This window comes from Odocoileus virginianus, chromosome 12 (genome assembly GCF_023699985.2).
Source record: "Odocoileus virginianus isolate 20LAN1187 ecotype Illinois chromosome 12, Ovbor_1.2, whole genome shotgun sequence".
Taxonomy (NCBI): Eukaryota; Metazoa; Chordata; class Mammalia; order Artiodactyla; family Cervidae; genus Odocoileus; species Odocoileus virginianus.
The window spans coordinates 67147635-67171931 of record NC_069685.1 but is presented as its reverse complement, the minus strand read 5'-3'; the positions used below and the strand labels follow the sequence as shown (position 1 = coordinate 67171931).

Sequence of the window (24297 nt, the reverse complement as noted above, 5' to 3'; positions counted from 1 at the left end):
CCTGAATATTCATTGGAAGGGCTGATGCTGAAGCTGAAGCTCCAATACTTTGGCCACCTGATGTGAAGAACTGACTCATTGGAAAAGACCCTGGTGCTGGGAGGGATTGGGGGCAGGAGGAGAAGGGGACGACAGAGGATGAGATGACTGGATGGCATCACCGACTCCATGGAGATGAGTTTGAGCGGGCTCCGGGAGCTGGTGATGGACAGGGAGGCCTGGTGTGCTGCGGTCCACAGGGTCTCAGAGTCGGACACGGCCGAGCGACTGAACGGCTGCTAAGCCGACAGCCTGCACTTCCGTTCCTGACTCTTGGTTTTAGTGTCAACACGTCAAGAGCCTGGAAGTCATCTGCTCTCACGACGAGAAGAAAGCTGAATGTCCTGAAGCTCGGTGACTCCTCCCACACCCGTGGGAGAGTGGGGGTCACAGCCGAGTTCCCAACCCCACAAAGTTCAAGAGGGAATCGCCGCTCACCAGCAGGAGCCGGGAGCTTGCAGGACCCAAGGGGCCCCATCAGTGGTGACACCGAAGGAACGCTGGAGGCTGAGTGGACTCGTTTGAGTGAAAAGCTCAAGGGGACTCGTCTAAGGGGGCCCCACACTCTCCCGAGTTTTCCCTCCAAGCAGTCCACCGGGTTCTCACAGTGGAGACGGGAGCGATGCCCCCTTGCGTGTGACTCGAGGGGCAGCAGCCATCGGGACACAGGCTCGGAGGGCCCTCCACAAGCAGAGCCAGCAAGCAAGGGAGAGGACGTTCTCCGAGCTCCGCACCACACACAGGAGGGCAGACCCGGCGCACCTCCCCAGCCTCGCGGCCTCCCTGACGGGGGTGGAGAAGCCCCGACAAGCACTCGTGAGGGTCACAGGCCCCCGAGGAGACGGACACCTAGTCGTGTGACCAGGAAACAGTCCTCCGTCCTCTGCGTCTTCCGCCCCATCAACGGGGTCCTGTGTCTGCAGACGATCACCACTCAAGGGGCAGCAAGGCTCACGCTGCGCCCACGGAGTCTCCAGGGGAACCCAGGGACAGCGGGGGGACAAGGCCGGGATACTGGAGGACGGCTCAGCTCTGACTCTTACAGCTGAGCAGACGGTAAGCGGAGCCGCGCTTCCAGGGAGAAACACATAAAAACCTCGCACTGAAAGCTCCGTCCACCCCAGGTCTACTACCCAACAGATCCACTGCACAGCCTTTTAGCAAAAGGTTACCCGTGCACTGGAGGAAAGGAAAGACAGTCTGATGAGCAAGCCTCAGAACCAGCCCAAGACGTGGAGAGGTTCTGGCCCCACGGGACTGGGAATTCAACACACCCATGGTTACGATGCTACGGTCTCTACTGGAAAACGTGGGCAACGCACAGCAGGTGAGTGTCAGAAGCAGACAGACAGAAACACTAAGCAAGAATGGAAGGAAAATTCTAGGGGAGAAAAACCTCTCACCTCTAGACTGGACATCACCGAGTAAAGAAGTCAGTGAACTTGAAGATATGCCTCTAGAAACTTCTCAAGGTAAAACTTTAACAAAGAAAAAATAAGTGGGGGGAAAAAAAAGGAAGCAGAATGTTCAAGAACTGTGAGACAATTTTAAAAAAGTGCAACGTGTTCACAATGAGGATTCCAGAGAAGGGAGCAGAGAAAAGGGTTAAAGGCATAATGGCTGAGAGTATTCCAAAATTCACGACAGGAAACAAACCGTAACTGCAGGCGTCTCGGACGGCACGGGGCGGGTCAATACCCAAAACTCTCTACAGAGGTGTGTATCACACTCAAAAGCAAAAGGCAAAGAGGAAGTCGTGAAAGAGGCCAGAGTAAAACAAACAATAAAGTCTCACCGGAAGAGAAACAAGGACAGCTGCCGGGAGCCGGCTCACGAGACCCCACCCGTGACAGGCCACGAGGGAGAAAACCTGACAGGCAAGGCGGACCAGGTTCTCAGGGGCTCCGAAACGCTGCCCCCGGCGCTCGCCTCAAAGATGACATCTGTCTTTCTGATGCCTGCCTCAATGGACTACTCCCTAATTTCTGTGACACAGGCAGAAGGCCTTCCCCGATCTCTTCCCAAATAAGAATCAGTTTAGAACTTTAATCAATAAGTTTCCCGGGTGGTGGTATTTTATGAGATTACCCAGGGTGAAAGGAGTGTTTTAATTTAAACTCCTTTGCTGGCATTCTAGTTTGTTTGGCAAATGCGTTTATGCCCTTGGAACTAATATGCATGATTGCTTATAATACCCTAATCATAAAATAACATAAAGAACCTGATCATATAAAGGCCCTAACAGACATAGAGCCCTTCGGGGAGTGAGGAAGCCCTATTAGAAAACACAAGAAAAATTATTCTAAAAGTGGTTATTGGATTGACGTTTGCTTGCTGTGTTTTTGCTCTTAATGTGCTAGGGTTGTGTTATAGAAACCATTGTTAATATAGTTATAGAGAAATAAGAGCTTAGCCCTAGTGTGGTAACAATGAGATGGTTGTTAATTGTCAGCCAGGAGTGCTAGGCAGAGGCTGCCTCACTGAAGCTGCAGAGTCTGTGTGGGGTAAACTTCTCAGATAAACGCAACTGACAACTTCTGCAGAAGGATTAATTTTTGTGTTAACAAGGTTATACTTCTACTCTGTACTGTTGCTCTATGAGACTACTACCTTTCAGTTAAGGTCACCATAGAAACAAAATAGGTTTGCATTCACCTGACCTGCATAAAATGTTAATAGGCCCCAAGGCCAGAAGATAATGTACAAGACCCTCATAAACAAAGAAGTATGCAGAAAACACCCTGGTTTCGTGAAGGACAAGCTGACGTAATGTTAAACTATCTTCCCCTTAGAGATGTACTAACTTAGGGTATAAAAGCCACGGTAAAAAATAAAGCAATGCCAGACTCTGCCAGACCCTGCGAACACCCCCGTCTGGTCTCTCTCCCTCTCGCTGACACCATTCACCCTGAGGGTACCCCTGAATCCTGCTGCGGCTGGACCCCAGCAGACAGGAATTACAGTAGACTTTAATAAATTAAAAAAAAATTTTTGGTGTGGCAGGCCTTAGCTAGGGCACGCGGGGCCTTTCGGTTGAGCGTGAGGGGTCTGTTCACTGACCAGGAGTCGAGCTGCCCGTGTTGGGCAGCAGTCTTCGCCTCTGGACGCCCAGGAGGGCCCCCAGGCACCACTTCCTGGCTGAGCAATTCCGTGACCGAACGGTGCAGTGCAGGGCCCTTCTTCACGGCCTGTCGAGTGTGCTTCAGGGGGCGCCCTGGGCGCTGGAGGGCCGCCTGCACCTAGGGGGCCACTGGACGGTCCCCCCGGCCAACCCGCTGGCTGGGCTGCCCTGGAAGGGGGCCTGAGCCCCTCAGCTTCTTCCTCCACGGCAGCCAGGCCCACAGGAGGCCGTGGACTGGTGGGGCTGGAGCAGCAAGGCCACCCTCTCTCGCGTGGGAGACCCCTGTGACCTGGACTTTCAGCCCTGAGGCCCCCAGGTGGCCCCCAGAACCAGGCACATGGGTACACCTGTTACCTCGGGGCGGAACCGAAGGCAAAGTCGAGACACAGCAGGGGTGTGTGTTTGCGTGTGCGTGCGTGCACGGTATGGGTGTGTGCATGCGTGCGTGTGTGCAGGGGCATGTGTGTGCATGCATGTGTGTCCCCAAGGGCTGAAGCACCTCTGCCACGGGGATGGGGGCTCAGACCCTCATCTCTTCTCCCCCCACCTCACTGCCCGCAGACCGCGCTCTCTGGCTCTGGGGGGCCGGGGGCGGGGGCGGGCACAGACCCCCTCGTGCACAGCCGGCGCGGGAAGGTGGGGAACCTACGCGCCGCCACCCGCAGGCCGCCCCAGCCAAGGGGCCCCGATGTCACCCAGCAGGTATCTTCGCCCCGTGGGGGTCTGCTTGACCCCCACCCAGGCCCCGAGGCTGTTCCAGGACTTCCCGTCCCTTTGGAGCAGCTGAGCAGCCCCCGCAGGAGGGCAGTCCTGGGGGTGGGAGCCCAGCCCCACCTGGGGAGGCAGACAGGCGGGGCCCCCACGGCATCAGCCGCCTTGTCGTCCTCCTCACTCCACCCCCGCGCGCTGTTTGTTTCAGGGAATGAACCCAGTGGCAGGAACCCCCGGACCTGTCTGGAGCTCCCCCGCACCTCCTGGGCAGGGTGGGCCCCACCGATCCCCTTGGACCCTGCCTGGCCCAGCGCGTAACCGCAGACACACATCTACGAACGAGGCAGCTGCCCCTGCGGGCCCTTGCCGGCCGGCGCCAAGGCTGGCCGCTCGTTCTGTCCTGACGAGCTCATCCCAGCCGCCCCCACCCGCGCCCGGACCTCCCCGACATTCCTGCGACAGGAGGGCGACACAGACGCTTGCCTGCCAACTCCGGCAGCGTGGATGCATGAGTCCAGCAGAGGCTTTCACGCGAGACCCAGACCCTCAGTTCTTCAGCGAAGGTCTGCACGGCCTCCCGGCTCGCACCCTGCCTGTGGCTGTCACGAGTCCTGCTCCCTGGAGAAACCCTGCGCGCCCCCCCGAGTCAGCCAGCTCCCCAGGCTCACGGCCGGGAACACTCCAGCAGGGAGGTCAAGTGTTCGCTGCTTTGAGAAAGCAATGAACCTCGCCCAGGGTGGGCGGCCGGCTTGCATGCGCCTGGACAGCCGGTCAGCAGACTGCCCCCATCCCCGTCTACACAGGCCCCCACCTGCCTCCAGCACCCGGGCCGTGCCCCACCCCGGCGCCCGCCCTCTCTGGTCCCCCAGCGTTCCCATAGCTGATACCGGCTGGCTGCCCTTGGGTCTGTGAAAAGGGGGTGCTGGCTCCCCTTACCTTGATCCCCAACACCTCTTTCCAAGTCAGCGGCCACGGCAGGGAAGGGCGGGCGGTCCTCAGACACTGCCCAGCCCCGGCCGAGTTGGGACAAAGCCCCCGCGTCTGGCTGGTCCACGGGAAAGCACCCCGATGCTGGCCGTGAGCACACAGCGCTGGGATCAGAATTCCTCAGGCTTGCATGTTAAAAGGAATTAGGAAGCAAGATGAAGGGGAAGGAGAAAACAGAAAATCACTCGCCCAGACATCAGTGATTAAAGGTGCTTTAATTTTTAAAAACTATTAATTTGGCTACGCTGGGTTTCCGCTGTGGCACGTGGGATCCCGCTTCCTGACCAGGGATCGAACCTGGGCACCTGCATTGGGAGCGCAGTCTCAGCTGCTGGACCACAGGGAAGCCCCCGACGCCGTCAGTCCTGCAGTGAGCTGCCCCTGCCCATTTTCCGCATCCACAGCAAGGCGTGGCTCGAGGCCCTGTGGCGAGTGAGGGCCACCCACAGTCTCCCCATCCCCAGAGAAACAGCTCTGCTTCCAGCTGGCAGTGGCTCCACTCGGCCACCGGTCGGCTCTCACGTCCGTTTGTGGCCCCGTGCAGACTCGGGGAGCACCACGGCGCGCCGGACGCAGGTCCTCTTGGCCTTTTCCACCTGGAAGCCCCTCCCTCTGCAGCTGGTAGGGTCTGGCCGCGACCAGGCCCCGGGCCTCTGCCAGCAGACCCGCTCATCAGCTTCAGGGCTGGGAGGAGGAGGGCCGCTGGGCTGGACTCTTCCAGGGCAGTCCACACTCAAGGGGACAGGCCTCCCCCGGCCCTGCAGGTGACCCAGCCGGGCCCCGGAGCCCGCCTGCCTCCCCGCAGGCTCAGCTGTGGCCGCACCTGGCTGCCTGGGGGGCCGTCGGCCGGCCGCCCCTCCTGGTCCCAACCTGCCTGCCTGAGGGGCGCCCGCTGATGGCCTGGCCCTGCAGGCCGGCTCTGGCCCAGGCCCCTGGGACCGCCCCTCCTCACCAGGCGGGTGCCCTCACTGGGACAGACATGGTGGGAACCACCACCCCGTCCAAGGACGACTGTGTCCTCAGCTGCCCTTGGCGCTGAGCTCCGCCCCCGTGGCCCTGGTCTGCCTGGACACAGCCCCCGACCGGCCTCGGCTGCCCCCGTCCCGGCGCCCCTCCACTGGGACCCTCTGCAGTCACGGTCAGCCCTGGACGCTCCGGTCCTGACTCAACACAGGGGCCCGGGCTGGCCGAGCGGCTGCCCACACTGCGGGCCAGACAGGCCGCGCCGCTGCTGGCACGGGGGCCCGTCGGGACGCCTGTGGGAGGCTGGGGTCGTCAGGCTCCTGTGTCCACTCAGAGCAGGGCCACCTGAACCGCTTTCTGAGGGACAAGGACGACAGCGAAGCGTGTCCACCTCTGCGGGCACAGCTGGTGCGACACAGTGCCGCAAACGCCCGCCACACTCCCCGCCGAGGCGGGGTCCACGCCGTTCCCCGGAGGCCGTGGTTCTCCTCTCAGCAGACACCGTGGGGAGGTCCACAGCACTGCGAACGAAGCCAGGAGGCACAGGAGGGCCTGCCTCTCGCTCGGAGGTCCCCTCGAGCGGGCGAGGCGTGGCCCCAGGCCCGCCGGGACCCCCGCCGTCCACAGGCCGCTGCGCGATGCCCCGCAGGGCCCAGAGCCGCACGGCCCACAGTCTCGCCCGTGTGCTCTGCTCTGGTCTGGAGAGACGTGGCTGCCGACGGTGAAGGAGACGCGGGGAGAGGCAGGGCCGCCCCACGCGAAGCTCCGGGGCCGCCGCCGCCCCCAGGAGCAGTCAGATCGGGAGACACACTAGCCGGGGGAGCGTGCTCAAGGGCCAGACGGCGTCCCATCCTCACCTGGGGGTTCCAGGTAACTAGACATGCACGGCGCTATTTTTGGTAACATGGACACAATTTAATGATTCTAATTTTTTTGTTTTTTTGTTTTTTTACAAGTCAGGTGCCGTAAGCATTCAAATAATCCATCTTTTAGAAAGTACGTTTACAGCATCAAAAGAATTAAGATGAAATATAAACCTTTCTACTTACAAGTTTTATACAGATTAACCAAATCACAAATACCACAAATAAATGTTAAGTTGTAACAATATAATGAATAAACATTCAGATTCTTAATAAAATCTTCCTTTAACATTTGTTTTTAACTTACCATTGTACTAAGTAATCTATGCAGAACTTGGGGTACAACACCAGGAAGGCACCCACAGTGCAGAGCAGGCAGGAAGCAGGTTTGGACCTTTCTCGAGTGCTCCACGCGCAGGAAGCGCAGGGGCGGCGCGCTCCAGCGGGGCCCATGCGGGAGGCCCTGGGTCCCCCTGCTGGACACGCCTCTCATCTGCGCCAAGAGGGTCACATCTCCAACACCAGCACAATTTTAAAGCACGAACGCTTTAAAATGTATAAGCAGAAGGACTGCTCAGACTCCCAAAACCACTACATTTACAAAAATATTTCCCTTAAAAACTTGGGATTGTCCAAAACACTGACTCAGAAATATAAAAGTATGATGGAAGGGCCTAAAGCACATGTGCATATGTACGTGTGTTAACATACCGTCACGTACCATAGAAAAGCTACCAATTTAAAACCGTATTAACACGTTAGCAACCGGTCAGTCTCCTCTGCGCCGTCTGCACGTGACTGGCACACGCGTGTCGCAGGCTGTGCCCCCACCTGCCTCGGGGACAGACCGACCCCGGGCCCTGCGCGCGCGGCCGCAGCAGGAGTCAGGCGGACGTGCCACCAGATGCAAGGGCCTTCCGCCTCACCCGCGGCCCGCACGGCCGTCTCGCGCGCTCGCAGGCCTGCCCTGCTGCTGTTAGGAGTTCTGTCTCATACTCACTGAAGGGACTGGAATGTTTCAACAGGAATTTTTTGCTTACATTTTAGACACCAAGAAAGCCACCGGCCCCAAGCTGAGGGGCAGGGGGCAGTCACAGCGTGAATTCACGTGACCTCACGCGCACGTTTCGAGAGGCGCAGGAAGACCCGACGGGTGAGCCTCACACACCACAGCCAGAGCTCCTCACAGGCTCCTTGTGTAGACAACTCCCTGACCTGCTGAACCAAGCTTGGCATGACTAGTAAAAGGCTGCAGGGATGTCAACACAGGGTTAGTGGTGTCCTGCCCACCGGACCCGACAGTGAGGGGCGGGAAGCCTCCAGCCCGTAGGGGTTAGTAACCAAGGCTATGGCTTTCTGTCTGGTTAGCGAACTGCAGATTAACCTCCTAACACTACTTTGGAATGTTAGTAGTCAGCACAGAGCAGCAAAGCAAGAGACCGCAGCTCCTTTTTAAGATGAACCCAGGGCCACCGGAGCCCTGTCTCTCACGGCCCCGCGGGCCTTCACTTGACGGCTCTGCGCACGGAGGCAGAGCCACAACTCAGATGCAGTTCTGGTCTGCGGGGGAGTCCAGCATGCCAGGCCCTCCTGGCGCTTGACTGGGACACAGCCACCCTCCAGGAAGAACCAGAGAACCCAGCTTGCGACCTCTGGGCTGCGTCCTCAGAGTCTGACAGCACACTGCAGACCTGTGATCTGAGGACAGGATCATGTCAGAACTGACGCCCTGCTGGGTGGAGGGAAAACCTCCACAGTGCTGTCTACATCGCCTCACACAAACCAGAGTGCTCGGCCCGCGCCCAGCAGGGAGGGGACCAGCGGGCTTGCTGCTCTAAGCACAGCCTGCACGTGACTGTTGGTTCGGACCCCATGATCCAGAGGAAATCAACACTGAATCTTAACGTGAACACGGAGATAGAGGACGTCCGTTTATTTTCAGGAATGACAAGTGCATTTCTGTTCGTATTAGCAGGCAGTCTTTATATAACCCATTCTCCACTGCTGTCAAAAACCAAACAAGAAAGAAAGGACAGCTGAGAAATGAGAAGCTGAAAACCGAGTGCCTTTTCCTAAGTGATCTGCTGGACAGCATTTTCCGTGGAACACAACTCAGAGGTAACAACAGTGTTCGTTTCCACCACAGGCTTGTGGCGCTCGGACTCATCTCCGCACAGAAGCTGTGACAGTCATGCGAGGGAACAATGACAGGCAGAGTTCTGAGCACGGGCACGCGGGGGTGCCGGCACGCGGGGCCGGGAGGGCGGGCGGGCTCCACGCGGGCGCCCCAGGCGTGAGCGGGCCCTGGCACAGGCTCCCCAGGCTCTAGCACACGGTCACACGGGAAGTGGAGGATGAACTTGAGATGCTGACATGCTGCAGGAGGAAGGGAAGTGTACAACAGCTGCCCCCCACCGGCCCTCAGGTGTCGGGCGGGCGCCCGGCGGCCTGCGCCCCTTACCCGATCCCGGGGAGCCACCTCTGTGCCGGGACTCCTGCGAGCGGGCAGGGCCGCGTGTGTGCTGCGCCCCCGCCGGGGCAGGTGAGCTGCAGGCCTCCTCCTTCTGTTTGGAGAAGAGACAGCGCTCTGCCCCTGACGCCCGTGAGGCATCAGCGGGATGTGAGGTGGCAGGAGTGCAAAGGGGGCTGTCACTGCCGCAAAGCGCCCGGGAGACGGGGCCGCGGGAGACAGGGCGGGACGCGGGGGGGGGCACAGCATCTCTCAGAGCAGAAGGCGGCTAGTGACTGAAGCAAGGTGGGCGGGGAGCCCTGAGGGACGCACAGCCGCGGTCACGGAGGCGACGACACGGGGCCAGAACGGCGCCGACGGCGCTCTGGCCGGAGGGAGTTCTTTGAAAGCACAGAAGCCGCCCCTCCGACGGCTCAGAGGAGTCAGGTGGACACGCAGACGGGCTGGGGACGGGCGGGCCAGGAGCTGCAGGAGAGCCGTGGGGTCTGCATGCCGTCCTTGGGCCCGTGTCCTGCAGGGAGACAGACAGAACCTCCGTGAGCCACGGACGCGCCATGGGGAAACTGCAGCGGCAGGAGGACAGAAAAGCGTGAAAGCAGAGAACACTCCTGCAGCAAAGGCCGCCTTCCCGCAAGGCGGGGGCTCGCCTCCCGCCCCAGGGCACCTGCCCTCAGACGCCCCCAGAGGCCTCCCCGGGACGCGGGAAGGCTCGCACCCTGCCCCACCGCTGGGCTGGCGCCATGCTCCTGGACGCCATTCTTTGGCCACAACGGACAGCACATGGCGGGAACTGCTTCCCAACCAGCGGTCGAAGCGGCGCCCCTGCATCTGAGGTGTGGCTCACGGGGAAGCCTCCCAGAGGCCTCTGATTTTTCCCTTTGGTTTATTTGTGGCTGCGCTGGTCTCTGCTGTGGCACGCAGGTGTCTCCAGCTGCGCTGTGCGGGCGGGGTGCCTTTCACCAAGCGGCACTCCACCCTGGGACGCACACGTCTTGTAAACGCTCTGGACGGGCAGGCGGCCCAGAACCACTACACGGGCACAGCTGGAGCTGCCTTAAATGCCCCAGTTTTCTTTGCCCAAGCATGACCAGCACAGCCACGGGCTGGTCGGAGGCGCGAGGCTGGCAGGCTGGACTGGGAAGGGCACAAAGGGCCCCCTGCCACCCCGAGCCCTGAGAGGCGGCCACGAGGGCTCACCAGGCCTCCGGGAGGCCCCAGCACCCCTCTAACGTCCTGTCCTACTTGAGGAAATCATACTCCAGGTCAAACCCACGCCCCCTGCCCACAGACCTGCAGTCTCACTGGGAGCAGGACACGGAGAAGCCGTGCAGAACTCTCTGCCCGGCACTCCGATGTCCAAGCCGGCCTGTCCCAAGCATGTCCCAGCAGAGGCCTCAACCTTGTCCTAATTCTTTGCGACACTCACTTCCAGAGTTCTGATACAAGCCCCACTCTCTCCCGTTCCAAAGAGTCTCTAAAACTGAGATCAGTGTTTCCTCTTTTTGAGCACTTTTAAGAAAACCAACCGGGACTTCCCTGACGGCCCAGTGGCTTAGACTCCATGCTCCCAATGCCGAGGGGCCCAGGTTCAATCCCTGTCAGGGAACTAGATCCCACATGCCACAACTAAAGATCCTATGAGCTGCAACTAAAAAAAAAAAAAAAAACAACCAACCAACCAACCAACACTGTTGTATGGTTCACCGCGCCTCGGGCTGCGAAGCTTCCACAGTGAAATCCCTCTTTAATGATAGTTAATAACACTCTGTTTCCTTCTCCAGGACTTATCATATGGTTAAAGCTCCAGGTACCTGACAACGTTAAGATCGGTATCCCGGCTGGAATCGAGCAGTCTCTTCAAAAATGAGCTCTTTGAGCTTTTCCTTGGGCAAGTCGTCCAATTCCATGTCAAACTTGAAGGGTGCTTCGGCAACGGGCTTGAAGAGAAAGCAGAACTTTGAGATGAGGGAGGCAGTGGTGGAGGCCGCTGCCCAGGCTCTGGGCTCCCGCCGGCAGCACCGGCCCCTGAGATGTGAGGTGTGCCCGGCGTGCCCTGGACCATCAGCGGGCAGCGACCCCGCACGGCGCTGGCGGGGAGGGCTGCGGCTGGCTGCCCTGTGTGTCCACAGCCAAAGCCCCGATGCTCCAACATGCGCGTCTAGTTAAACACACGTAGCACCTTTCTATGAAGAAGTACCACAGTAAAACACAAAGCCTCAAGGAAGATGAAACTGTGGCAAACGGCCAGATTTACGTTAAACAGAATGAACCCTGCTTTATCTAAATTTAGATACAAAAATGTTAAGAATGAGATGGAAATACTCCAAAAATTCAATAATGATATCTGTGTAATAAGACTACAAAGTGATGTTTCTTGTATTTTCTGGTAAGTTTCTTTTTAAAAAAAATATCCCCTCTCTATATAAATAACCAGAAAGTTAACACTGTCTATGTATGTCAATGGAGAAGGACATGGCAACCCACTCCAGTATTCTTGCCAGGAGAATCCCATGGACAGAAAAGCCTGACAGGCTACGGTCCATGGAGCCACAGAGTTGGACATGACTGACGTGACTCAGCATGTGCGTCAGAGACTCTCTGCACATGCTCAGTGACGTCACCAGGCACCCCAGACGTCATCCCTGCCATCCTGACGCCAGGTCCCCAGGGGCAGGAAACACACCCCAAACTCGGCTCCGGCCCCCTCAAAGCAGGAAGGGAGGAGACCCGCGGGGGCTCTCCTGCAGGAGGGCTCGCCGTGCGGGGCCCTAGGCACGCCGCCCTTCTGACCCTCCGGCGCCCAGGGCAGTGGGAGCCGCAGGTCCCTCGTTCTCCGCTGCTGCCCTCTTACCACAGGAAGGCAGCCTCCACTGCTCCTGGGGGAGCTGACGGATCCATGCGCGCCATCCCGCCCTCCCTGGCCCACGGTGGCAGCCCCGGTAGGCAGGCAGGCAGGCAGCCCGACTCTCACCTCGTCACTCGGGTCGTAGTACTGCTCCAGGTACGGGTGAGCCAGAGCCTGCTCCACCTCGATCCTCTTGTGAGGGTTGAACGTCAACATTTTGTCCAGTAAATCCAGAGCTACCGAGAGAAAGGTTTTGCACAGGTGAGAACCCAAAGGAGCAGTCACCAAACACCTCGCTCTTCCTGTGTAAGCCAAGGGCCACAGACGGGGGAGCTGAGGGAGCCGTGCGCTCAGGGGAGCCTGCGCCACCTGAGCGTCTGACGGCGGAGACCAGACTCAGGAAGGCGGCGCGCTCCGCAATCTGCACACGGAGCCAGGACTCAGGCCCAAGTCTGCCCACAGAACGCGGCCTGGTCCGAAAGCACGGCCGCGCGCTGCAGGGCCGCAAGCCGAGGCTGTGCGCATCACTGCTCCGAGGTCAGCTCCAAGGCCGCTTCTGTGGTGGCTACTTCCTGCTGTGCGGCGTCAGCCTCCTTCCGTGAGGTTCTGGCTGACAGGTGTGTGTAAAGCGCAGGCCCCTGGAAACACGTTCCCTGCTGCAGACATCAGGTGGGCGGCGTGCCCAGGGGCGCTGGGCTCTACCCCCATGAGTCGCCTCTGCAACCCGCCACCCCTACCCACCTTCAGTGAGGAGTCCATCCCCGCAGTAAACCATGCTGGATGTGATGAGAAACTCCACACAACAAAGGACTTTTTTCATGTCCATAGAGTGAAGTGTGAAAAATAGCAGGATCTTTTAAAAGTCCACATAATGAATTTCTATGAACAATACATTTTCCAACTAGCAACAGGGGAACACGGGACACCTGCTGGGCCCCAGCGCCCCCTCAGGTCCTGCCCCCCGGCCTCCCCCAGAGCACCGGCATCTGACTCAGGACTTGGCGACCTTCGTCTGCAGCAATCAGAGCTCCCCAGCACCGTCTTTAACCTCCACCTCCTGCTACTGCTAAGACGGATGCACTCCCAGGCGACGGGCATTCCTAAATCAGACCTCGCATTCCTTCAAGTTCAATACTAGGTAACAACTTCAAAGGAAAAGAGCTTTTTTCTTTTTTTTGCTACTGGAGAAAGGCCTGGCCTCCAGCCTGCTCCACCTGCGCCGTGTGCAGCAACAGGAGGCCGGGGAAGGCGAGCCGCGGGCAGGTGCAGGCCGGGCTCTCCGCCACACGCTCAGCACTCCAGGCGCTGCAGCTGCACCGAGCCACGCTGCCCATGCACACGCGTCCCTGGGTGAAGAGGCCACCGGCCCTCAAAGACCGACGTCCCTCTGAGGCCGGATGGCATCCTGCCGAGGCCCTGCCTCTCCCGGGGAGGCCAGGACCCCATGCTGTCCCCTAACTCTGGGGGGAGCGCAGCACTGTGGCCACACCATCTGCCCCACGGGTCACTCCCCCGCCGGGCCCCAGGGCGGCTCGCCTGGCTGGTGCTCACTCTGAGCCTCCTCACCCACCAGGTGGGACTCTGACCAGAAGAAGGCTGCCGCCTGTCCCATCCACCCTCAGCTCCAGGTGCAGAGTGGGGCCAGAGGAGGCCTCCTGTGTAGGCTGTGCCAGCACAACCGTGCTTCTCGGACTCTGAGCTCAGAGTCCTGCTCCTGAGACCCCAAGCATAAGCTGTCAGCACAGCCCCGGGCCTCGAGGGAGCGCTGCCCTGGGCAGGCCCGCAGCAGGGATGCCCCGCACACCCTCACTGCTGAGTTGCACACGGCATGAGCCAGGGGGTACGGAGGACCGCGTGGGGCAGAGCGAGTGCCCGCCCCGGGCTCAGCCCGCACCCGAGCAGACAGCAGCACAGGGCAGCGTGCAGACGCCCAGGTGCTGTCACCAAGGGCTGTCACCCCACGGGCCCTGGGGGCCTCAGGGCTGAGGAGCACACAGCCAAGAACTGTGGGACCCTGGCCAGTCCTCCTCTGCTCCGAGTGAGACGCCTCCCGCTCACGAGGGCGGGTCAGGCCCTCCCCGTGGCCGGTGCACGCACATCAGCACATCCTACGGGAAACCAGGCTCCCCAGGGCGGCCTCCCTGGACACCCCTCCAGCAGGCCCACACGCATCCTTCTGGGAAAAGGGGACCCTCTCCCCTACAAGGGCGACCCTCCCTGCTGTGTCCTAGCCCCCCACTCCCAGGGTCCGTTCCGGCTCTCCTTCAAAGCCCTGCCCAGTGCCCCCACCCGAGGTGGTCACCAGGACTGAAGCGAGCCCTCTCCTCTGCAGGCTCCGAGGCCCTGCTCCCCGGTGCTGCCCAGGGAGGACTCCTGTCCACCCCCCCGAGTCCCAGTCTTCACCCCTGGCCTCCTCCAGGACCTCGGCTGACTCCGGAGTCAGCTCAGCACCCATGCACAGGAGACTCTGGGTGGACAGGACCCTGCTTAACGTCCCACTGAGAGTGCACGTGCTCATGTGTCTGCAGGGGCAGTGAGAAAGTCTGCGTGCTTTTCAAACAGCAGGTTATCTGACAAATGGAGACAGATTTCTCATAAGAACTGCGTTTTTTTTTAATTTCAAAAAACAGGGGACTTCCCTGGTGGTGAAGACTTTGAGCTTCCAGTACAGGAACGTGAGTTTGACTCCTGGCTGGGGAACGAAGATCCCGTGGGCAGCTCTTGCCTGGGGAAGCAGGGACAGAGGCTTGGCCGCAGTGCCGGCCAGGCGCAGGGACACAGGAGCGAGCTCGCAGGAGGCGACCATGTCACCATCAGAAATGAGGCTGGCCAAGAGGAGAGGCGGGGGGGAAGGCACTGCTGCATCGCAAGCCCAGACTTGGTCACAGCGGCCGTGCCCGGAGTCTGGTCCCGGGCTGGTGAGGCCCTCTGGGCTGAGGCCAGTCAGGGGGCTCCCGTGAAGGGCAGAGAAGACCTCAGAGCCGGCCCTCCAGGCCGGGAGGACTCCCCGCGCCCGCGGCCCGCCACTCTGCTCCTCTCTGACACGTCTGCAGAGCCTTCCTCTGCGTCTTCGCACAGCTGGGACCACAGTGTGTGTGACAGATGCCGTGCTGCTTCCTCAGTGCACACTGCTCATTGGTGTTTCCCCTCGCTACGAAAACTCTGTAGAAACGTTTAGGGGCTGTATTCCCAACTCTCCTACGAGGTGCGTGAAACCTGCCCCATTCTGAGGTAAGGAAAGCGCGCAACGGTGAGGTCAGTGACTGCCCCAGGCCGCAGGCCTGGGCGCCCAGCCTGCCCCCGGCGCCAGCCCCGGAGCACAGGGCCGAGCGTGAGCGCGCGGCTGCCAGCACGGGGATGCTGGAGGTGCTGTGTGGCCCAGAGCAACGCACACACTGCCCGCGCCGGATCTGATCTACTCCACGCTCTTCTGTGAGCAAACCTACCTCCTTTCACTTACGTTTGTCTTCTTGGTGCATTTGTCTTTAAAGCTCAGGAAGATATTTTTCCCGCATGCAGAGATCAGAAAAATATTGAGCACTCTAAATACTGTTCATTTTTAACAGTATGATTTTCAGAAAAGTATTTGATCATCAATTGTTTTACAATTCACTCTGATGTGTGAATAGTGATTTAATCTGATTTTCCTTCAGATAGCTATTCGACTAGCCCTGTGCCATCTGCTGAAGAATCAGCTCTTCCCCTTCACCACAGTCACTTTGGAGAGAATCCCGAGTGAGGTTCCTCTGAAGGAAAATCTACACTACTACTGGCTCAAGGCACTCAGCAGCCAGAAATTTCCAACAAACATGTGAAAAGACGTTCAACCTCACTCTTAATTAAAGAAAAACAAATTAAAATGCCACTTTCCCATTTGGTTGGCTGAACCCACAAGTTCAGTATCCAGAATTGCTGGAACAAGAAACGTGGCACAGCTGCCGACCTGCCTTCAGTTCAGAGCGTCCACTGCTGTGGGAGAGGACGCCCCTCCCATGGCCGTGACCACAGAGGTCACCAGACTGTGATGGTCTTTCAAGGCCCACACCTCGCATAATAAATGACATCAAGGCTGGTTTCCTGTATTTAAGAGACTTCACATTTCCTTCCCTGTGAACCACTGTTAACGAGACAAACCCAGACGATTAGGTGCCTGCAAGCGGGCTCTTACTCTGTCCCACCGCTGCTGCACGTCCAGGGCCTCAGGACGGATGCCCGCATGTTTCCCAGGCGACACGGTGGTCTGCGCATGCTGCAGCAGGAGAGCAGCGGCGAGCTGCCGGCAGGTGAGGCGGCCCCACCCTCTGCAGCCTCGCCCAGCGCGGGGAGCAGGGATGACCGTGGGACGCGCTCTGACCAGCAGGCTGCGGCAGCGACGCCCGCTCTCAGACAGTGCAGCCCCTGCACTGGTGCTTTCGGGACACCGCGGGCATGGAACGCCCGTCTGGCCCGCTGCAGGACGAGGGCCAGCAGACCTGTCTAGCCCGTGGGCTCAGCAGCCCCCGGCTGTCAGGCCTGGGCGAGGGGGCGACTGACCACAAACGGGCACGGTGCAGCTTTGGGGAACAATGGAAATGCTCTGCATCCCAACTAGGGTGAAGTTACAGGACTTCATACGTTTGTTAAAATTCAAAGGCTTGCACAACTGAAATCATTCTCTGATAAACCTGACTTTAAAAATTATCCAATGACAAGATGATTCTGAAGACATAAACTTAATCCAAGTTAAGAAGTTCCAAAGAAACCAACATGTGGAAAGCTAGACATCACCTCCAGACCCCTCAGCCCACGGCTGTGGCGCCTGCGTAAGAGGGGGGAGCAGTGAAGACCGAGCGCCCACCAGGCCGTGTTAGCGACCCAGCAGCCGCAGCCAGGGCCCAGAGCGCTCACGACGACAGGCGAGAGCACACTTACCTTTGGAGTCAGCGTTCGGGAACAGCCTGTTCCACGGCACCTTATTTTTGTGTGGAAGAGAGAGCAGATAGTTTCTAGCTTTTAAATTTATTATACAATTCAGGTCTTCCTGCGATGGGGATCCAAGAATACCTGTCAGATAAAGTAATCTGCAGTTAGTCGTCAAGCCTGAGGTACACCAAACGCGCGCCAGCAGCGGGGGATGGGCCCTGGCGCTCACCGTCTTTCTCACCACCTCCCAATGCTGGACTTTCTTACCAAGTTTTCAATCAAGGACGAATAGAAACAGCTCATGCCTATGACAGGTCCAAGAGCTGCAGGAACTTGTCTCCATTCCACCTCATGAAGGGCTCTGACGTGAGCGTGGGCCCCAGACACTGAGGACCTTACCCAGAATGTGGTTCAGCTGGTCGAGGTAATGCTTCCCGGGGAAGATGGGCCTGTTGGAGAGCATCTCGGCTAGGATGCAGCCCACGGACCAGATGTCGATGGACTTGGTGTAGCCCTGCAGCGGGAGAGGGGAGAGTGACCCTGCCGCCCCGGGACGACGCGCGCCGCCTGCTCTGCAGTTCAGAGGTGAGTGGAGACAGTGCTGACGCACAAGCACAGCGGCTTTCTTGTGAGACACCAGAACGCCAAGACTGCTTGATTTCACTCCTCTCTTCAGAACAGATTCACTTGTTAAGAAAGAAATTCTGTAGTAGACCTCATTCCTTTCATCAAATGATTTGTGAGAAAGAATCAGAATGCCTGTAAGCTGAAGCTGGGAAAATGAGAAAGCAGTGAACAGCCACTAACTACTCTCAGACATCTGTGGACCAATCACTCATTCTGGAAACTTGGAAGACACTCAAAAGGGGCATTGCTCCATTTCTAGAATATCTTTCTTCATTCTGAAAATCATTAAAAACAAAATAACAACCCATGATTTCTGCCCCCCCCCAAAAGGTGTGCTAGCTCCATCCTATTTGACTAATTCCTATTTCTCATCTTCTTTTTCATTCATCTTTCACGCATAGTTTTCTTTTGAAGGAGTTTGGTGAGAAGACATGGAAGAGCTGCCATCCACCGGCGACACCGCGGTGCCCCGTGCGAGCAGAGCTCTACGGAGGACGCACGTGCGGCGGTGAGTCAGAGAGGAGATGTGGAGAACAGCCACAGGGAAAAATCCAGTCACATATTAAAGGGTATGGAAACACGGCAAAGTGTTTTTGAAAATCAAAGACTTACTGATCAGATCTATACCTCTGATAAAGTAGGCTGAATTTCAAAATAATTCTTTCCAATAAGAATTGGAGGTTTAGGGGCATCTCCCTAAAATATCCTAGGAGTTATTAACATGCTGGTTACCGATATTATTACTATAATTAACAGCAACTATAACCACGATTAGGTGGAGACCAACTGTCCCCAGGCAGCACGTGAACCACTGCTAAGGACGCACACACTGAAACAGTTAGTGACAGCTCCTCCCCGAGTGACTCACGCAGAGGCTCACACGGGGGGCAAGAATGAGGCAGCACGCGCGGACGCGGGCGGCGGGACGGTGCCCGGCGCCCTGTGAGGCTGCCCTCCTCTCACACGACATGGCGTCCACGTCCCCTTGTCATTCGTTCTCCCACACGCGTGGGAGGCTCTTCAGGGATGCCACATGTGAAATGAGGCAAGAGTGAACCCTGTTCTCCCGACGCTGGGCGTTCCAGAATCTCACATGGGCATGGGTGTCAGCAAGAGCCACCAGGCCGTGGTTTCACGTCCAGGGGGCAGGCACCCTTCCCCACTGGGTTCCAGTGTGGGGTCAATGATACCAACTCTCCCTTTCCCAGCTTCAAGCCAAGACTCTTCTTCACTAACTCAAACCAGAACAGCAGAGTTGAGAGACTGCAGGCAGCCCCAGGTGAGAAGCCAGCATGCTCACATCAAGCCAAATGCTGAAGAGACATTACTCTCCTCACTAAAACGCTTCTGTTGCAGAAAAGAAGCAGTTAAAAAACGAGAAATACCTAATTCACGTTAACTTTTAAATTATGCTTAAAAATTAACATATTAAAAACTTCTCAGTTTTAACTTTCATATAGTAAATATTGACAGAGAAAACCCACATAAACAAAACCTGCTGAGGGTCTTGGATCAACATTTAGACCCTGAAGGGATCTGTAGCACAGACTGTGTGAGAACCCCTGCCTTCTCCACTCCTGCCATGTTTCTGAGAGTTAAAAATCCTATCAAATGAGACAGTGAGTACTTAAAAAAAAAAAAAAAACCAACAGGAAGATAATGGACAGCACACAAACAAAAGCCCCACAGCCACCACGAGTCCACAACAATGTTTTCAGAACAACGATGGGGTCAGAGGAGGAGAAAGAGGAAAGAGGGAGCTCTCTCCACAGATGAACGCCCGCTTGTTAACGTAATGTAGAGAAGCCTGCTCTGCATACCCCAGCAGGAGCACTTCCGGACACAGCGGTACTCACAGCCCCCTGGGGAGAGGCTCTGGGGAAGAGGAGCCCCAGACACGGCCTGAGACCCTGCGGGGCCGCTCAGCCGAGAGTGACCCGGGCCCCTCCGGAGGAGCCCGCCCCGAGAGGCAGGAAGAGATCTCGGGCGGGCCTGAGGCCGCCTCTGCGCCCCCAGGTGCTCCGGGCCGTGCAGGAGCGGGGGCGACCCCACACGGGCACGGCACAGGAGCCGCACACGAGCCGCTGTGAGGGCACCGCTGGGCCGGCGCCGGACGAGGCCGCCGTCAGGGCACGCGGAGGGCGCACCGCCTGCCCAGGAGAGCTCGCCAGCTCCTCAGGTTAGTCCGGCAGGAGTCACCGAGCCCGGCACGGGGCAGTCAGAGGACAGCCGGGAGACAGGCAGGCAGAGGGCAACGTGCACGCAGGTGTGCCCCCGACCCAGGTCTCCCGCGGGTGTACCGAGGGAGACGCTGCACACTGCTGGGAGTGACGCTCAGGCCAGAGGAGCCACCAATGAGGGTCCAAACCCAGCTTTTACCACAGCGAACGCCGCAAGAGCAGAAGCCGCGCCCCTGGTGGCCCCCTGGGCTGGTGAGAGGCCCCCTGGCACGGAGCGACTGGCACGCGGCCGTCCACAGCAGGAGCCGGCCCTGTGGGACTGTCTGCCGTCCGGAATTGAGAGAATCAACACAGTATTTTCTTTTTTGAAACATCTGTTACGCCAGGTCCTTCTTTACGATGAAATTTATTCTAATGGAATTTTACCTCTATAGCTGACTAAACATGTGTATGACACAAAGAGTAACTACCTGCTTTAAACAAATTCCATTTCCTCACAAAAGCAACCTAACGGATGGCCCAAGCCCTTTATGAGTCAAGGCTGGAGGACGAGAACCCAGCCCACGGGCCGTGCACTTCACCCACTACCGTCGAGCTGCCCAGGACGACTTCCGGTTCTGACACCTGAACGTGGGCCCAGCGTTACTTTCACAGCTTCCCCGACACATTACGTTACGGAGGAGGGAACGGAGTTCTTCAATCTCAACCTTGCGACATGAGACTCGGGATGAGGTAAGAGACGGCAGGCGCACCGACCTTCTCAAGCAAGACACCCAGTCAGACGCTACCTGCAGGTGATGTGCTAAGACGCACGAGGCCCCACGGCCGCCCTCGCCCCTCACACCGCGCTCACTCGCGACGGTCCTGCTCTACCGACTCCCTGCTTGTTTCCTGCGAGCAGACAAAGGCCCTGCCGGCAGTGTGCTTTCTACCTGGGTGAAGACCACCATGTCATTCTGGAAGAGCTACAGCAGCTCCTGTTTTTTCCACATCTGTGTTTTCTTCCAATTTTATTGCAATTTTGCTGAAGAAGCTTCCTCATGGTCAGGTAGGTGTGACTCTTCCAAGAGGAAAGCCCTGGTCCGCACTCACAGACCACAGGCCGGCCTGAGCCCGGCAGCAGCAGCAGCACGGGAGCAGCTGCCCCGGTGGAGGAGGGCTGGCCGGGGGCGGGGTGCAGGCGGACGGGGACGCGAGCACACCCTGCGGCTCTGTGAGCCAGCGCGAGCCCAGCCCAGCGCTGGGACGTCAGTGCTGAAGGGAGACAAGACGGTACCTTGGGGCTGGGCAAACAGGCCAAGCCTCAGGCCAGGCTGACTGCAACTCACGTCCTAAGTTCTCTGGCCTCCGGGTTTTCTTCCGATGCAAACCTGGTCCTTACCTTGGAATTCAACATGATTTCTGGAGCCCGGTACCAGCGAGTGGCCACGTACTCTGTCAGGAACCCTGTGTGGTCGTGGTCCGGATCTGCAACACGGGCCAAGCCAAAGTCACAGATCTAGGGGAGAACAAGACAGGACACCTTCTGAGACAGTCAAAGTCGTCAGCAGCAGAGCACCACAGACGCTAAGAGGGCGAGAGCAGCGATGGCGACCAGAGGTGCTGCCGTCTCACGCGGCAGAGCTCCAGGGGCTGACCCACGCTCTCTCCTGCCTGGCCCTCACAGCAACTCAAAGGCAGACGCCTCGTGTCAGAAAGGGACAGGCTGGCGAGCTCTTGCACGGAACACATTTTCAGAGGTATGCAGCCTCTACTGATCCGCTTACCCACAGCAATCCTGCTTAGGCCACTTGATAAACAGTTATGCACCAAGAGTAAGTTCCAGCCCCCAGCAAGCACTGGAACAGTCACCGCTGCGACCAACTGCACGGGCACGGCTTCCCTCCACACGTGACCTCCTCCGCCTGCTCCCCTCCTATAGTCAGACCCACTCCCAGAGCTGCATGAGACGCTCCACATACTGATGACGGACCCTTACCCCCCCCAAAAAAACCCAGCTATTAATTTCTCCTGACTCACGCAAGCCAGCCTTGACCATGCAACAGTTGAGGCTACTCCAGATTACAATGTATAAGAAGAGTAACTGGAACGTATTTGGTCCCAAACAACTGCAGGGCCTTTTAATTCCCAGCTCCTGGGGAACTAACCCGAGAGAGAGATGCTAACACAGACAGGAATCTAGCAGAAGGCCGTCTGGAAGACAGGTCGCTTCGGAGGCTGATTGCTTTAATTCAGTTAAAAACTGACAAGGGTCTGAGCTCAGTCCATAAAAATAGAAATACAGAGGCAGGACACAGCTCAAGGATATTCAGAAGACTTAATGAACACCAACCTCTGCTCAGAGACCCCACAGCTGACGGTCTCGACAACTTAAAAGGACTCTGAAGGCCCCACCCACCTCCTCAGGGCCCGTGGCCATGGACACTGGCAACCCCTCGCGGCACCCCTGACCCCGGGCCCTGCTGCTTCCTCGATGTGTCATGCAGACGTTTTGTATCTGTGCCGCCCAACTCCCATCCTCTGAGCCTGTCAGCGCGCCTTCAGGAGGAGCAAATGCCATGCCTGCTCTGCGTCCCTTCCAGGGCCGTGCTCTGGGCGCTCCGGGAGAGGGCCGCACAGTTGCTGCGGCATCTTGAGGCCCCCGTGGCCTCCAGCACCAGCCTCACCTCCACAGCCAGACGGCTTGCTGAGGCCATCACACCCTGGACAGCCACAGGCTGATGGATTGTCTGACTCTGCAACGCGCCCGTGCCGTGCACCATCCCCTTGGGCACCCTCAGCATGGCCGGGCCCAGACACAAGTCACAGCTCTCGGTGGGTCAGCAGAACCAGGTGAGAAGCCCGCATACAGGACCCAAGATCAGTGGGGTCAGTCCTGGGGCTGACGTCTCCACCCTCCTCTGGGAGCGGAAACAAGCAGGAGCCACACTCGGGGAGGCAGACGGGACCTTACAGCTCTTCAGAGACAGGCCCACGTGGCGTGAGCAACCTAAACACAGCTGTGGGAAGGGCACGCCAACATAACCCTGACCCCACTCTGGCCACAAGCTCTGGGGCTGAGCTCGTACCAAGAGGGCAGGATTTATCCTCTCTCCTCTGGAAGCTAGGCAAGCCTTTCCAACTGCCTGAACCAAGAGAACACACTGGAAGCGATGCTGTGTGACTTCCGAGGTGAGATCATAAACGCAACGTGGCTTCCACCTGGGGAACTGGGAGCCTCTGGCTGTGTCATGGGGACACCAGGTCACGTGGGCAACACGTGGCCATGCCGTGGCACCAACCGCCAGGCCTGTGGGGGATGATCTGAGCCTCCAGGGCCATGTCTTTCAGCTGCAGTCCAGAGGCTGAGCCCAGAGTAGTCACCGCCCCCCCTGCTGCCTGACCAAACTCCTGACCTCAGAAACTACGAGCTCAAACATGACTATTGCTGTTTCGGGCCATGACATCTTGGGGGGCTTGAGAGAGGCTCGAGCCTGGGCGGATGTGAGAGGTAAACAGGTGTCCACGTGGGGAGGTGGCAAGAGCCCCCAAGGGGACTGGAGTCTGAGTAGAGGGTCCAGGAATACACTGCACCAACCACTTACATCACTGGAAGCTGCAAAACAGTGACTTCACTAACTTTATTATCCCTTGTGCATTTATTAGCTGGCATTTACTTTAAGGAAGCACCGTCATTCATTAGCCGGGGCTGCGTGCCTACCCTGATGCTTGGAACCCACTGGGAAGACAGGGAACACGTTTCCTCCTTCCCTGTCAGTTACCAGTTTTCAGAAGAGCGAGCTGGCTTAAGGAGGATCGTGTTTTACCATCGGTATCCTACACTCCCGGTAGATAAAAATTATTGGCTATAATTTAACAAATCAAGAGGTACATGTAGGGAAACTCTGTTCACGGTTATCCACGGGAAGCTCACATGACTCTCTTAAAGTTCTTTTAACACTGCAACACTGAAAGCTAATACAGTATTAACCAAAAAACTGTCAAGGCTACAAAAAAAAAAAAAAAAAAAAACTTATGACAGTTCTATATTGAGGAAGGTAGACAACCAGGATATGGTAGAAGAAATAGAATGCGACTTAGTCAAATGTCCTAGCACTCTTACCTGGCTATCTTTGGGACTGAGTAAATTCAAATTCTCCTATAACAAAAGTCCCAAAGATATTTCATTTTGTATCTTTTGAATCCTCCTTTCTAGGCCCACCCAGAAGCATACATGCTACGACCCTAGCAGCCTGGGGTTCCCCCTGGGGCTGCTGGATGGAGGCTCAGTGAGCAAACAGCGAGGACAAAGACTGCTGGAGACCACACACCCCTGGAAGTTTCACTAAAGACACGTTGCAAGCAGAATCTCCAAATAGGGTCCACAACCCTCGCTTTTCTGTGGCCCCGAGAAATAAACAGGATGCCTGAAAGGAGAAGGTTCCAGGAGGGCCGTGAGAGGCCAGGGTGTCCTGGGTCTCAAGGCCGGGCACCGAGCACAAAGCATGTTTATGGAAGCCAAGAAAGGAAGCTGACTGCTACTGGGCTTGACTGTACCCAAGTCAAAAGCTAAAGGTCTAAGACACTTAAAAGAGCTGACATCCTGAGGG

At 57.7% G+C, this 24297-nt stretch overlaps 1 protein-coding gene across 1 annotated transcript in view; it reads right to left on the bottom strand.

Annotated features, from left to right (window-relative positions):
* Positions 1-6714: 6714 nt before the first annotated feature.
* MAPK1 (mitogen-activated protein kinase 1) overlaps positions 6715-24297 on the bottom strand; it is a 56195-nt gene continuing 38612 nt past the window's right edge. Inside the window, exons 4-9 of the mRNA XM_070475708.1 lie at positions 21090-21206; positions 17301-17415; positions 16911-17042; positions 12126-12235; positions 10966-11091; positions 6715-9665 (exon numbers count right to left, since the gene is read on the bottom strand). Coding sequence (XP_070331809.1) covers positions 10975-11091; positions 12126-12235; positions 16911-17042; positions 17301-17415; positions 21090-21206 — 591 coding nt within the window. The 3' untranslated portion in view covers positions 6715-9665; positions 10966-10974. The remainder of the gene's footprint in view (positions 9666-10965; positions 11092-12125; positions 12236-16910; positions 17043-17300; positions 17416-21089; positions 21207-24297) is intronic.